The sequence below is a fragment of the Xyrauchen texanus genome, chromosome 48 (genome assembly GCF_025860055.1).
Source record: "Xyrauchen texanus isolate HMW12.3.18 chromosome 48, RBS_HiC_50CHRs, whole genome shotgun sequence".
Classification (NCBI taxonomy): Eukaryota; Metazoa; Chordata; class Actinopteri; order Cypriniformes; family Catostomidae; genus Xyrauchen; species Xyrauchen texanus.
Window position 1 is genome coordinate 2871803 of NC_068323.1, and position 14381 is coordinate 2886183.

The 14381-nt window shown below is 38.3% G+C and overlaps 1 protein-coding gene across 1 annotated transcript in view; it reads left to right on the plus strand.

Annotated features, from left to right (window-relative positions):
• Window positions 1-14381, plus strand: part of LOC127639319 (protein NLRC5-like) — a 57622-nt gene that overhangs the window by 21329 nt on the left and 21912 nt on the right. Inside the window, exons 8-12 of the mRNA XM_052121249.1 lie at window positions 1668-1838; window positions 11915-12085; window positions 12284-12451; window positions 12706-12879; window positions 13095-13268. Coding sequence (XP_051977209.1) covers window positions 1668-1838; window positions 11915-12085; window positions 12284-12451; window positions 12706-12879; window positions 13095-13268 — 858 coding nt within the window. The remainder of the gene's footprint in view (window positions 1-1667; window positions 1839-11914; window positions 12086-12283; window positions 12452-12705; window positions 12880-13094; window positions 13269-14381) is intronic.

Consider the following 14381-nt stretch of genomic DNA (forward strand, 5'->3'; position numbering starts at 1 on the left):
GATGTACAGCATCATGTTTTAGATCATATTCAGCAGATTATGCAGGACATTGGCCCATATTTAGTGACTCTCCAGTATGCTGTTCTCTTTAAGATGTGCTAAAAATGACAAACTGTTATAATCCAACTTCAATGCTCGAATCATTAACCCCCAAATTCTTTACCTCAATGATTCTCAATTTTTGTTGGATCATGTCCCCCTCGCATCCAATAATCGATTAGAAAATGATTAAAAACAAATAAACAAATGTTTCACGTTTTTACTGAAGAAAAATGTAATTACATTTTCTTTCATCTTTATGTTGCAACAAAAATTTATTTAAAAATACAATTAAAACTGAACAATCAGTTACAGTCTTCACAAAAAAGGATCTAAATCAATTAACTTTTGTCACTAGGTTGTTTTGTTAATTTGTGAATTCTTTGTGTTACATAAATACATAAAAAATGATGATGCCTATATATGTTCAAAACAACAATAAAATTAAATAAATAAATAAAGTGAGACTGGAGCAGGAGCAACACCTGGGCATAAACACATTGCAAACTGCAAATGTTGTTAACTAATTATTGTATGTCACGACTGGAGAGAGCCAGGCAGGACCCAAACACTGGGAGGCAATGAAATGGGCTTTAATACATAAATACTGTGGCACTGTATTGCATGAGACCGGAAAATCGAATCCTCCTTTCATCTGCATTTAAATATCAGAACATGTATTATCTAATTGGAGACAGTTTTACACTAGGTAGTTATTTTTTAATAAAAACTGATAATTTCAAGGATTCAAACCTGTTAATGAAAATAAGCCTCATCAGTCTCTATAAAATTATTTTTAAAATCATCATCCAGTAATATTAAACAACTGTGATTGATCAGTCCTCGCCAGCGCTGAAAAAAGTAACAAGTATCAAAAGACAGCGATGTCTACACACTGCCAGGACCTCTGGATAGCCAAATAACCAATTAAATAAAAACTGACCATTCTGGCATCATATACTCACCTCGTCGTTCAAAAGGAGTATGATTTTTTTCATCCTTGAAACACAATTAAATTTAAGTGTTAATTCACATCTTCAACCATTTAAAACTGGTGCGCATGTGAGATCGGCTTGTTTGCATATGTGCTGTTTGCACACCTGATATTATGAATGCTTTGGGCTGTCGAGAGCTGCGTAAACTGTCAAAAGTTTAAATAATGCAGGAGAAAAGCCAGAGGAAAAGCAATTGTGCACATTGTTTCTTTTGTGTATTGTCACTATTTTTGGTGAATGTGAATGAGATTGGAGGACGGGTCACTTTTCAGTGCCCCCTTACAAAACCTCTACGCCCCTCCCACGGGCGCCCCCACACTTTGAGAACCACTGCTTTACCTCAAGATACTTTTACAAACTACAGTCATCTAGCTAAAATCCACCTTTAATCAGAGACATAAAACTATTTTTCAGATATTTAACTCATTGTCAACCTTTAAAACTATTTGTTTTTATCTAGTAAATTTGTTACTGAATCAGTATATACTGATATATGGATTCTGTAAGAACTGTTGCGTTGTCAGTATATCCCACTTTCCTTAAAGTTTTCTTACTGTTTGTGTAAAAATAATTCTATTTAGATAAGTATTGTATATATTCAATGTAATAAAGTCTTTTGACTTTCCCTTGTAGGCTAAATGATTGTGACCTAACAGACAAAAGCTGTTCAGCACTGTCTACAGTTCTCGGATCAGATACCAATCTGAAAGAGCTGAACATGAACAATAATAATCTGCAGGATTCAGGAGTGAAGCTGCTTTGTGCTGGACTGGAGAGTAAAACATGTAAATTGGAGAAACTGAGGTAGGTTGTGTAACAAAAGACAAAACAACACTGCAAATGTGAGAGTATTTACAACATTTTTGTAAATTAGGGCTGTAACAGTGTATGTATCCATGCCTAAACTAACATATACAGGCTTTTGGTTTGGTACACACAATGACATAAATGGTTGCATACACATATTTGGCATATGTGCCATAAAACATTTCAGAACAACACTCCGCAGGACTGAATGGAAATTCAAATTAATACTCATTACATTACATTATTTATACATATGAGTGGAAAATCTTTCACTACCAATTGCTTAGTCTGTGGAGCAGAATTCACAACCCTCTGTTAAATCGTAAGGGGGGGCACGGCCTGGGTGTGATGGGCTAGGGGCAGGGGCGCACCCAAGGGGTGGCCGTATAAACTCTGGCCACCCCTAGTATGATTTTTGCAGTGGGTACTATTAATTTGAATACATAATGTAAATTCACAATAGTTCGTGAAGTAAAATAAAATAAAACACTCACTGCAGCTACAAAAAAGATTGTAGATTGATCGGCACCCACGCCACCACCAGAGTTTCACTGCCTAGATAATGTCCAAAGTGAGGCAGAGGCTGCTACAGGGGATCTTGCAGAGCACAGCGAGGAACAGACAGAATCAGTGATGGGTCCTGGGCCAGCAGGTGCAGTTAAATAGACAAGTTACCCTTGTTAATGAAATGGATGCTATGTCCTGATGTGACACACACAACACCAGAATCAAGTTCTCTTTCGCACTTGAACGAACAATAACACTCATAATTATGTCAAAATGTCGTTTGGTCTTAAACGAGTTAAATAACGTCTTAAATGAACGTAAAGAGTTGTGAGAAAATGAGATGCCATGGTAGGCAGCGGCAGATCTTAAAGTCACAGTAGCCTAATAATCCAGTTGCTGTGATGTTTGTTGTTAATGTTAATAAAAGAACAAAGTATCAGATAATTGTAGCTTTAATAATAATTAATCTATATATAATTTATTTATGCAGGGCAGAATGTTTGATAACATTATTCAATTTCTATATATTTCCTATCTGTTAGACAGGTAGGAAGGCCACAGGTAAACACAACATTTATTCTAATGGGTTATGTGAAGATTGTTTTCAGTTCACTTAAATTAAATGTTGTTATTTTCCATAGCCTAATAAATGTTGAAATTGATATAGCTTTCAATTATACTGTAATCTTGAATGTCTATCATTAATGTTTTAAAAAAGCAATTTCATAGACAGTTGTTTTGAACTTGCTGGATTACAAACCGCCATCAAAATGAAGTTTAATTACATTCCAGCTGCTGTACGAAGAGGCTACAAACGATTCGACACCGGCTGCATTTTCACACGCGACAAATTGATTTTGGAAAATTAACCAAAAAAAAGTTACGGACTGCGGCTTTAAAGTCATATTGTTACATTAACCAGAAACAAATGTAAACAAGTATAACACACTACACAGAATTTTTTGTTTGTTTTTGGTGCCACCCCAAGATTTTGCTGTGGCCTCCACTGGCCACCCCTATTAAAATGTTCTGGGGGAGCCACTGGCTAGGGGATAGCATCAACAACCCAATGAGCTAACCTCTGTTTGGAGACGGCGTTCCCTTTGCGCTGTCCGCCAAAGCAGACAAAGAGCTTGTAAGGGCCATAATTTTACTAAAGGTATAAACATTTGAGTAGATATTTAAATTAGTTTAGGTTTATGTTATCTATGTACATTTGTCAAGCACCCCCCCCACTGTTTATTGTATAATGGTTTTCTCCGTTTTTGTATTGGACTGTCTCAACACCTTTAAGATTGGCATTTCCTTGATGTGAACTTGGCTCATCAGCTTGAACAGAGAGTGAAATAGGATCTGCAAACATTGTGTATCATATTTGATACACACTGTATTATAGGGTTAATGTCACACATTTATTTTTATTTATGTAAAGAGATCAAAAGACTTTTCTTTCTGCTTCCTTTCAGGCTTTCGAACTGCAGTATTACTGAAGAAGGATATATAGCTCTGTCTTCAGCTCTGAGATTAAACCCTTCATACCTAAAAGAGCTGGATCTCAGAGGAAATGACCCTGGAGAATCAGGAGTGAAATTACTCAATGATTTATTACAGGATTCAAACTGTAAACTGAAGTGAGTAATTAAAACAATTAATACATTTCACACAATATGTTCTTAAGCAACATGAAGGTACCAGAATGACATGGAGGCTGTGAATCCATATGCTTAGATATATTTAAAAAAAAATGGCAAACAAGACCAAATGGGTAATTCAAGGATGTTTAAAAACCAGGCAGTAGCCAGAAGTCCAGAAATACAAAAATGTCAGATGCAGATGCCACACATTTATTTATAATCAATGTAGAGTAATTTTATAAAATTTGGTAAGATTCTGTCAGAAATTTCCTTTTTTTTTATTATTATTATCATTAAGAAGCAATATTTGGACCCTGGAAATTATTTTCAGGGGCCTTTTATAACATCAATGAAGGAATATTTTAAAACATAAAAAGCAATGTGTTAACTACTTATGTCAAATACATCTATTGAATCAGTCACTACAATGAATAAATCCATTACAAGATAGAATTAGAATAGTATATGAGACGAAAAGCAGATTAAAAACTCAGGGATTCACCACAGGGGAATTTTTGTGCCTCCACATTTTTCATACATATTTTTAATTTTTTATGATTATTAACATAGATGTGTTTTTCAAGTAGGTTATTGAAAAATGAGAATGCAGAAAGAGTATGTAAGTCACTGACTTCAGTTTGGGGTATTAACCCCTTGTTCCTATCAGAGCTAAATGTCAAAGGATGTGATCTTGAAGAATCAGTAGTAAAGCTTCTCCCTGGTATAATGGAGAATCCCGTGTGCAACCTAAAGAGTCTCAGGTGAGAAATATTGTCCATCAATAATGTGCACAGCCAAGTTAGTACACAATTTCTGATTTTGAAATTGTGTATGCATACAGTTTACATACTGTTATTTTATTACAAACTAAACCCCTGTCAGAATCTATTGGATATTTAGCATTTTTTTTAATAAAAGTGACAACTTTGAGATTTCTTTTTATAAAGGACAACAATTAGGACTGGGTACAAATACAGATTTCCTGATTTTATTCTATTCTCACTCACAAGTTTTGATTCCATTCCAATTTCAATCTGATTTGATTAGATTATGATTAATTGGGGTAATTATAAGTTATATTGTCCATTGTGCTTACAACATGACACATGACAAACATTTTTTATCTAAACTATACAGTTCAATTGCTACTTATTTAACAGATATTATAATCAACACAAACTAAAGTAAACTTTGAACTAAAAATAAAAGATTGATTTTGATTATTATATTATTACAATTGTTATATTATACACATTATTATATGATTTAATGCTTAATTATGTATTAGTTCATGTATGTTTTATACTTATTATAAAGTGTTACCCATATCACTAGTATTAAAAAGAACAAATAAGCAAATAAGTAAAGTTTTTAGTATTGTACACCATGCCAGCTAGAAACATTCTTACCCTGACACTGCAGAAATAATAAATAAATTATATACACATTTTTTGCATGGAATATTTATTTTTTATATGCTGTTTTTAAGATAATTCCTTTTTAATAACCATGTAACTTTTTTCCTTGTGAAGCACAAGAAACGTTATATCTGTAACTCAAAGCACAGACTCCTTCCCTGAGGAAAAGCAGTACCAAAGCCAAATTGAAGTTGGAGATTCAGAAGTGAAGCAGCTCTCACTTGTACTGGATGATTCACATAGCAAACTGAAGAAACTCAGGTTAATATATTCATTTGTTAAAAGAAAACAGCCAGAAAATACCTTGCATATTAAACCTACATTTAACATAAGACTTTACTACAATCATCATATTATGTAATTAAGAGAGAGGTCTGGTGGTCAAATTTGATATCAGTATTGTGTATGCATTTGGACAAACTTCCAGTTGTAACCTATTTATATAATTTCCCATAGAAAATGGAATGATATTACTGTAGATTAAACTAACACTCTGAAAATACTAAGAGATCAGCTGAACACTTTGATCTAGTTGTAGTCATGCCGGAGTACAAATATATTACTAAGGAAATATTTAAGGTTACTAGGTGCAACAGCTTTTAAAGGGTTAGTTTACCCCCAAAAAATTATCCTCTCATCATTTACTCACAATTATGCCGTCCTAGATGTGTGTGACTTTGTTTCATCTGCTGTACACAAACAAATATTTTTAGAAGAATATTTCAGCTCTATAGGTCCACACAATGCAAGTGAATGGGTGCCAAAATTTTGAAGCTCCAAAATCCACATAAGAGCAACATAAAAGTACTCCAGACTACTGTGGTGGAGTAATCCATATCTTCTAAAGCAATATGATAGGTGTGGGTGAGAAACGTCTCGGGTTACATGTGTAACCCTTGTTCCCTGAAAAAAGCGGAATGAGACGCTGCACTGCTAAGTGCTTTTGGGAACAATCCTGCATTGTGACCAGCTGTGAATATGTGTGTAACACGTCAATGAACATTGAACGGAATTTATAGCCTCGGCTGGTGAGATCATTAGATGCACCTGTGGCCAGGCTATAAATAGATGCGTCACCAGCGTGTCATCAGATATCTTTTTCTGAAGAGCAGTCCTGGGACGTCCCAGTTCAGCAAAGAAGCGCAGCATCTCGTTCAGCTTTTTTCAGGGAACAAGTGTTACACATGTAACCCGAGACGTGCCCTTTACAAAAAGCTTCACTATGATGCTGTGCTGCAAAGCACTTTTGGGAACGCAATACCCACGCCGCCACACTGCGGCTGTCCGGACCCCTACGATTGTGAAGTGTGCTCACAAGAACGCGAGAGGTCTCAGACATGAGCTTGAGATGTTGACTCAAGGACGTAAGAGTCTGGAGTAGCAAAAACATCTAACCCATAAAGTTCGATGAACGTGTGCGGTGAGGACCAGCCTGCCGCATCACGAACTTGTTCAGGCATGAGCCTGCCATAAAAACTGATGAATGTGTGCGGAGAGGACCAGGCTGCCACGTCACAAACTTGTTCAGGCATGAGCTTGAGATGTCGACTCAAGGACGTAAGAGCCCGGAGTAGCATGAACATCCAAACTATAAAATCTGATGAATGTGTGCGGAGAGGACCAGCCTGCCGCATCACAAACCTGCTGCAGAGGGACCCCTCTAGCCAAGGCTTTAGAGGAGGCGACCCCTCTGGTGGTGTAAGCCCTGACACCTACTGGCGAAGCTTCATAGGCCAGGGCAATAGCATCCCTCACCCAATGTGACATAGTCTGCTTGGTAGCGGCCACTCCCCTGTTGCGGCCCCCATAGCAGACAAATAATTGCCCTGACTTACGCCACTGGCTACTGCGGTGTACATAAGTCTGAAGGGCACGGACTGGGCAGAGTCCGTGAAGTCTTCCCTGCTCCGGCGTTAAAAACGGCAAGGAGTAGAAGGCTTCCAGAGTGACAGGATGTAGTGTCGAAAAAGGCACCTTAGGAAGGTAGTCAGGATGAGGATGCAGAATAGCTTTGGCCAAGCCGAAATGGCAGCCACATAAACCCTGAGAGTAGCGGGGCATATGCCTGCTACACAGTTTTTCCTGCAGAAAGTCCAGAACTGAAACAATTTGGCAGTTAACTGGATCTGCACCATGAGAACTGCACCACTTTTCGAAGACACACAATTTATTAGTGTAGATTCTTCTGGTAGAGGGAGCCCTAGCACTAAGAATGGTCTCGATAACCTCAGATGACAGCCCTGTGTCCCTCAGTTGGTACCCTTCAGGGGCCAAACATGAAGTTTCCACAATTCGGGCCGGGGATGAAATATCGTCCCCTGCTCCTGAGACAGAAGGTCCCTCCTGTCCGTAATCGGCCAAGGCGAGCCGTCGAGGAGAGATATTAGCTCCGAGAACCATACCCTGTTCGGTCAGTGCGGCGCTATCAGTAAGAGGCAAGACCCTGCTGGCGAACTCTGGCCAAGGCTCCCGGGAGCAGAGAAACCGGGGAAAAACACATACAGACGCATTCAGGGCCATGTATGCGCCATCACGTCCAGACCCGGGGGGGGGCTGGGTGATTCGGGGAGAAGTAGAGGAGAAGAGGTCCTCTTCTACCCTGTAAAATCTCACCCAGATTTTTTCCACTACCTAGGGGTGGAGTTTCCACTCACCCGTTGGTAGTTTCTGTCTGGACAGAAAATCTGCTCCCACATACGGGCATCCAGGGATATAAACTGCCCTGAGTGACAGGGGCTTGCCCTGGGCCCCAAGGAGAATCCGACATGCCAGAAATTTAGCTGACATGAACGTGGACCTCCTTGAGGGTTTATGTAAGAGACTACCGCTGATTTGCCCACCCGCACCAAGACATGGTAGCCTCTGGAGGAAGTATTTCAGGGCCAGAAATACCGCCATCAACTCAAGACAGTTACTGTGACAACCGAGCTGACGACCCTCCCATCCCCTTGAGCTGGACGACCACTTAAGACCGCTACCCAGCCCGTCAGGGAGGTGTCTGTCGTTAGCAGCCTGCGACGACGAGACGCACCTAGAGTGTGACCCAAGGTAAGAAACCGGGGTCTGAACCACATAGCAAGGGAACGAAGCACGCATATGAGCCCTAGGGGACTGGCCCTTGGACGAAATCCCCTGGCTTTAAGCCACAGCTGAAACTGTCTCACATGGAGCAGGCCCAAAGGTATCACCGTGGACGCAGACACCATGAGACGTAGTATTTGTTGACACTGGTGAACAGTGCAACATTGACCTAGCCTGAGTTTGCTCAGGGTGTTCTGAATGGACGTGATACGAGCGGGAGACAACTGTGCCCACATCATCGAATTCCATATAACCCCCAGATGGGTGGAAGAGAGAACGCTCTTTGACGTTGAGTCTCAGTCCCAGAGAAACCAAATGAGCTAAGACAATATCCCTGTGCTGAACTGTCAGTTCTTGGAGCTGCGCTAAGGTCAGCCAGTCATCTATGTAATTCAGAATGCGGATGCCCCGGAGTCACGAACGAGCCAGTGCTGCATCCATGCATTTCGTGAATGTGCGGGGTGATAGGGCTAGGCCGAATGGAAGAACCCGATACTGGAAGGCTTCGTCCCCGAAAGCGAACCTCAGGAACTTCCTGTGCTGTGGCAGAATTCCAATATGGAAATATGCGTCCATGAGATCGATCGTGATCAGCCAATCGTAATGTTGGATCTGAGACACGACCATCTTGACAGTTAGCATCTTGAACTTGAACACCCTGACCGAGCGGTTTAAGCCTCAAAGCTCTAAAATCGGACGCAACCCCCCCACCCTTCTTGGGTACCAGGAAGTATCTGCTGTAATAGCCTGACTCTTTCTCTGGAAGGGGAACACATTCATGGCCCCTTTGACCAAGAGATTTTGCAGCTCTTTCCACAGTAGACGTGTCTGCTCCGGTTTCACGGTAGTGGGATCCACGCCGTTGAAACGCGGAGGGCAGTGAGCTAATTGAATTCTAATGTTCAGAACCCACATAGAAATGCCTGGCAGAAGTTTCCACGCTGCGAGTGCGCGCATTGCGACCTACTTTTGGGCGCAATGCTTCGCGCTCACCTCTGTAGCTGTAGCCTGGCCTCAGCCCGAGTAACCACCTCGAGTAATTTCTCAGCCGCTTTATTATGCGTGAAATGTGGTTCAGCGCCCCCCTCGTGAAACGAAGAGGCACCGAGGCGCGCTTCAGCTTACGAGGAGGATCAGCTGGATCTGGGGAGAGAGCGAGCGATAGGGACGGACCCGTCTCTCGCTCCTCAGCCAGATATATGCGAGAGCCCCACGATGAAAGAGTGGGCGCTGATTTTCGAAGCATTGCGCCCGAAAATAGGTCGCAATGCCCCAACGTGAGTGCAGCATGCTCTTCCCCAAACAAACAAAACAAAATTGATAGACAATCATAGAACGTTGACAGGGAAACACGCATCATTTGCTTTGCTTCTCTGACATTTTTCCACCTTTTTCTTTTCTATTGTGTATATATATATATATATATATATATATATATATATATATATATATATATATATATATATATATATATATATATATATATATATATATATATATATATATATATAAGAGGGAAAGGAGAAAAGGTTCACTGCGCACTGCCTAACAAATTCTAAATCCTAGCAGAGGAAAGAAAGTTTCTGGCAGGCTTGTGAGACACACAGCACAGTTTTGCTCTGAAGAAAATGGATCTGACGACACGCTGGTGACACGTCATACCCTGGCCACAGGTGCATCTAATGATCTCACCAGCCGAGGCTATAAATTCCGGTCAATGTTCATTGACGTGTTACACACATTTTCACAACAGGTCACAATGCAGGATTGTTCCCAAAAGCGCTTAGCAAAGCGCAGCATCATAGTGAAGCTTTTTGTAAAGGGAACAGATCAATATTTAAGTAATTTTTCCTTCACTTTCTCCTTCTATTTTTGGTGAGTCACATTCTTCATGCATTCTTCATGAGTCACATTCTACCGTGTATTGGATCAAATAAAGCTTTTATAAAGCAAATAAATTGCTATATTAGTGTAACACTCATAACATTGATTCAATAATCATATTAAAAATTGTAATTAAGAGTGTTGTTCATTTTCTTCAAAGTAATATAGTGGTTATAAATGTTTAAAGGAATAACATAATATCAACATGAAAATAGCATGTCATGACTCCTGCTGTGTAGATAAATATCTCAGAGTCCTCAAACAATATGATTCATCAGCACAGGGCAGTGCCGATACGCAACTGACATAAAATGTTCCTCCGAAAGTTGCCTGCAGTTTTAGGTTTTAACCACCAATATCACTAGAGAGCACAAAGTGTAGAAAAGAATATTTCGGTGCCAAAATTTTGAAGCACCAAAATCCACATAAGAACAACATAAAAGTATTCCAGACTACTCTGGTGGAGTAATCCATATCTTCTAAAGCAATATGATAGGTTTGGGTGAGAAATAGTTCAAGATTTAAGTAATTTTTCCTTCACTTTCTCAGTGAGTCACATTCAGACATCTCAGATCACATTCAATTATTCAGGGAGAAGAATTTATGACAAAACAAATGACTTGCAAATGTGTCTGTTTATCATCCACACCTATAATATAGTGTCTGAACATGTGGACTTACCACTAGAGTCATAAGGATTACATTGATCCTCCATTTATGTGTTTTGGAACCTTGCATTGTGAGGACCTACAGAGCTAAAATATTCTTCTTAAAATCTTAATTTTGTTCTGATGAACAAAGTCATACACATCTGGGTTGACATGAGGATGAGTAGTACATCATGAGAGAATTATCCCTTTAAATAGCGGTGCTAAACATCACCCTCCTAATGGATTTTTAACTGATTTTATTGTTTCATGAAGCTGTTTACCTGCTATATTGCTTGGATATGTTTTCTGGTGGTGTTATTGAAGCTTACATTGGTTTTCATGCTTTAATGAATCCAACATTACTCATGTTTAGTGTTGTACATTAATAACAATAATGTGTATTGGATCAAATAAAGCTTTTATTAAGCAAATAAATTGCTATATAAGTGTAACGTTCATAACATTGATTCAATAATCATATTAAAATATGTAATTAAGAGTGTTGTTCATTTTCTTCAAAGTAATATAGTGGTTATAAATGTTTAAAGGAATAACATAATATCAACATGAAAATAGCATGTCATGACTCCTGCTGTGTAGATAAATATCTCAGAGTCCTCAAACAATATGATTCATCAGCACAGGGCAGTGCCGATACGCAACTGACATAAAATGTTCCTCTGAAAGTTGCCTGCAGTTTTAGGTTTTAACCACCAATATCACTAGAGAGCACAAAGTGTTGTAGTGCAGTGTTAAAATAAATTGTTCAAGTCAAAGCAATCTGCTGATTTTTGTGGGTGCTGTCATTCTCTTAGCACAGCTACTTGTTGCAGATGTAGTAAGCACAATAAACTGTTCAGTTATGTGTATTCATATTGACAATTATTTTGTTGTTTTAGGCTGAATAAATGTGATCTAACAGAGGAAAGCTGTTCAGCTCTAGCTACAGTTCTCAGTTCAGACTCCAGCAGTCTCCGAGAGCTTGACCTGAGCAATAATAATCTGCAGGATTCAGGAGTGAAGCTGCTCTCTGACGGACTGAAAAACAACTTTAAACTAGAGAGACTCAGGTAACTTGACGTCTTGCATATTAAAGGACTCTTGGCCTTTTATTGTCTTCAGTATTTAGGTTTTAGTTTTGCAAACACCTTTTCATTTAATTTGAACAAGGAATACAATATAATTCACATATTGTTTCCATTGAGAAAAATTGTAGTGATTTATTTTGTTCTGCACTGATTATTCATCTCTACTCTTTCCTGCTCTAGATTGTCAGACTGCAGTATTACTGAAGAAGGATATAAATCTCTGTCTTCAGCTCTGAAATCAAACCCTTCTAAACACCTGATAGAGCTGGAACTCAGAGGAAATGACCCTGGAGAATCAGGAGTGGAACTGCTCTATGATTTACTACAGGATAAACACTGTAAATTAAGGTGGGCTAAACTTATGGAAAATAAATGAGATGCAGTCTAATTATATATAGATGTAGTATTTCAGTAATACAGTAAGTTACACAATCTGTTGTTCAAAGTTGAAAAATCTTTTCAACATTAAAAAAGTGCAAAACTGCTTTAATCAGCACAAGCCACTGGGGTTTTAATTGAGCAATATTTTCTATATATTATTCATTACACAAAGTTTAGTTGAGATTTAAATTGAATACTGCTGTAACTTTCCTTCTCTACAGGTTGTTAAAAAGTCCTTCTGCAGAAGAAGCCCATCAGTATTTGACTAAAAAACTTAAGAAAAATCCTTTACTCCTGAGAGAGTGGGATCTGAATGGATATAAACTAGGAGACTCAAATGTGAAGCAGATCGCTGCTCTACTGGGAGATAAACACTGTAAACTCAACAAACTTCTGTGAGTATTTTAAATGGTTTTATATTTTGTATTCAACTTACAGTTCATTACCGATATGAATGTATAGTGGGAACATTTGCTGTTGTCTATAATGTGAAATAAACTCACAAAACTAACTGAAAGGTTGATTAGCTGCCCTATTGTTTCCATGGTTACAGAGATTTTCCAGGGTTATCATAGATATGAGACATTTTACCTTCTCTGTTTCACAACAGGTTGTGTGAATGCAGTATTACAGAGAATCAGTGTGGCATCATGACTTCAGCTCTGTGTTCAAATCCATCACACCTGAGAGAACTCGACCTCAGTGGAAACACGCTAAAGAACACAGGAGTGAATCACATATGTCATCTACTGAACGATTCACACTGTAAACTGGAGAAACTGAGGTGAGTAATGTTCAATTACAAGAAGGGATGAACCAACATTAAAATCTGTCTGATACAGAGAAGTCATTAATAATTGTCATGTAATGGCCAATAACTGATACATTGATGATAATTAGTTGAATAAGTTTATTAGAGCAGGGGCTTTCAAACATTTTGATGCCAAGGACCCACAAATATGATGACCCCCTTGTGATCTATTTTCATGTATAATATACCCTTCATACTGTGCAAGAAAAAGAGTAAGTGTGATATATAAACAATATGTTCTTTGCTAAATTGTATATTTTGATTTTATATTGTCACTGTACTAGAGCCAAAATAAATTATTAAAATATGATCTGGAATACAATTACTTTATATGTAGTCGACCCCATATCTTTTTTTCTATCCCCTATTAGTGAAATGGTACATGTATAAATGGATAAATTAACAAGCATAACTCACAGTGGAAAAAAACAACAACATTTTTACACATTTCCAAGTAAACATTGTTGTAAGCTTTGAAATTCAATGATTTTTTATTGAGTTATTCATGATAACATTTTTATTCATCCGCTCTCTTTAAATGTCAGATGAATGGCAAAGGTCATCTAAATCATACTGTAATCTAAAATTAGGTAGAAAAATTACTCTATAATAAAACATAAGATCCATTGATAAATATCCAATAACTAATACAGATAAATAAATAAAAACAGTCAACAGTCAACTTTTCCCATTTCAGTGTTGTCAAAGTTACTGCATTCTGCGTTTGGAGGTCTAATGTCCAAACAGAAGTTAAATTAAAAGTATGGAGGGGTGGTCAAATATTCTGATGAATGAACACAGAAGGGATACATCAAGAACTACATGATTAATAATTAAAGTTGACCTTAAATTCATATTTAACATTAAATAAATGATTCTGTTTAATAGTAATAGTCTGTGGATTTTGGAGCTTCAAAATTTTGGCACACATTCACTTGCATTGAGAGGGCATACAGAGCTGAAATGATTTTTGTTCTGCAGAAGAAGGAAAGTCACACACATCTGGGATGCCAGGAGTGTGAGAAAATCATGAGAGAATTTTCATTTTTGGGTGAATTATCCTTTAAGCAGCTGTCCTGATGGATT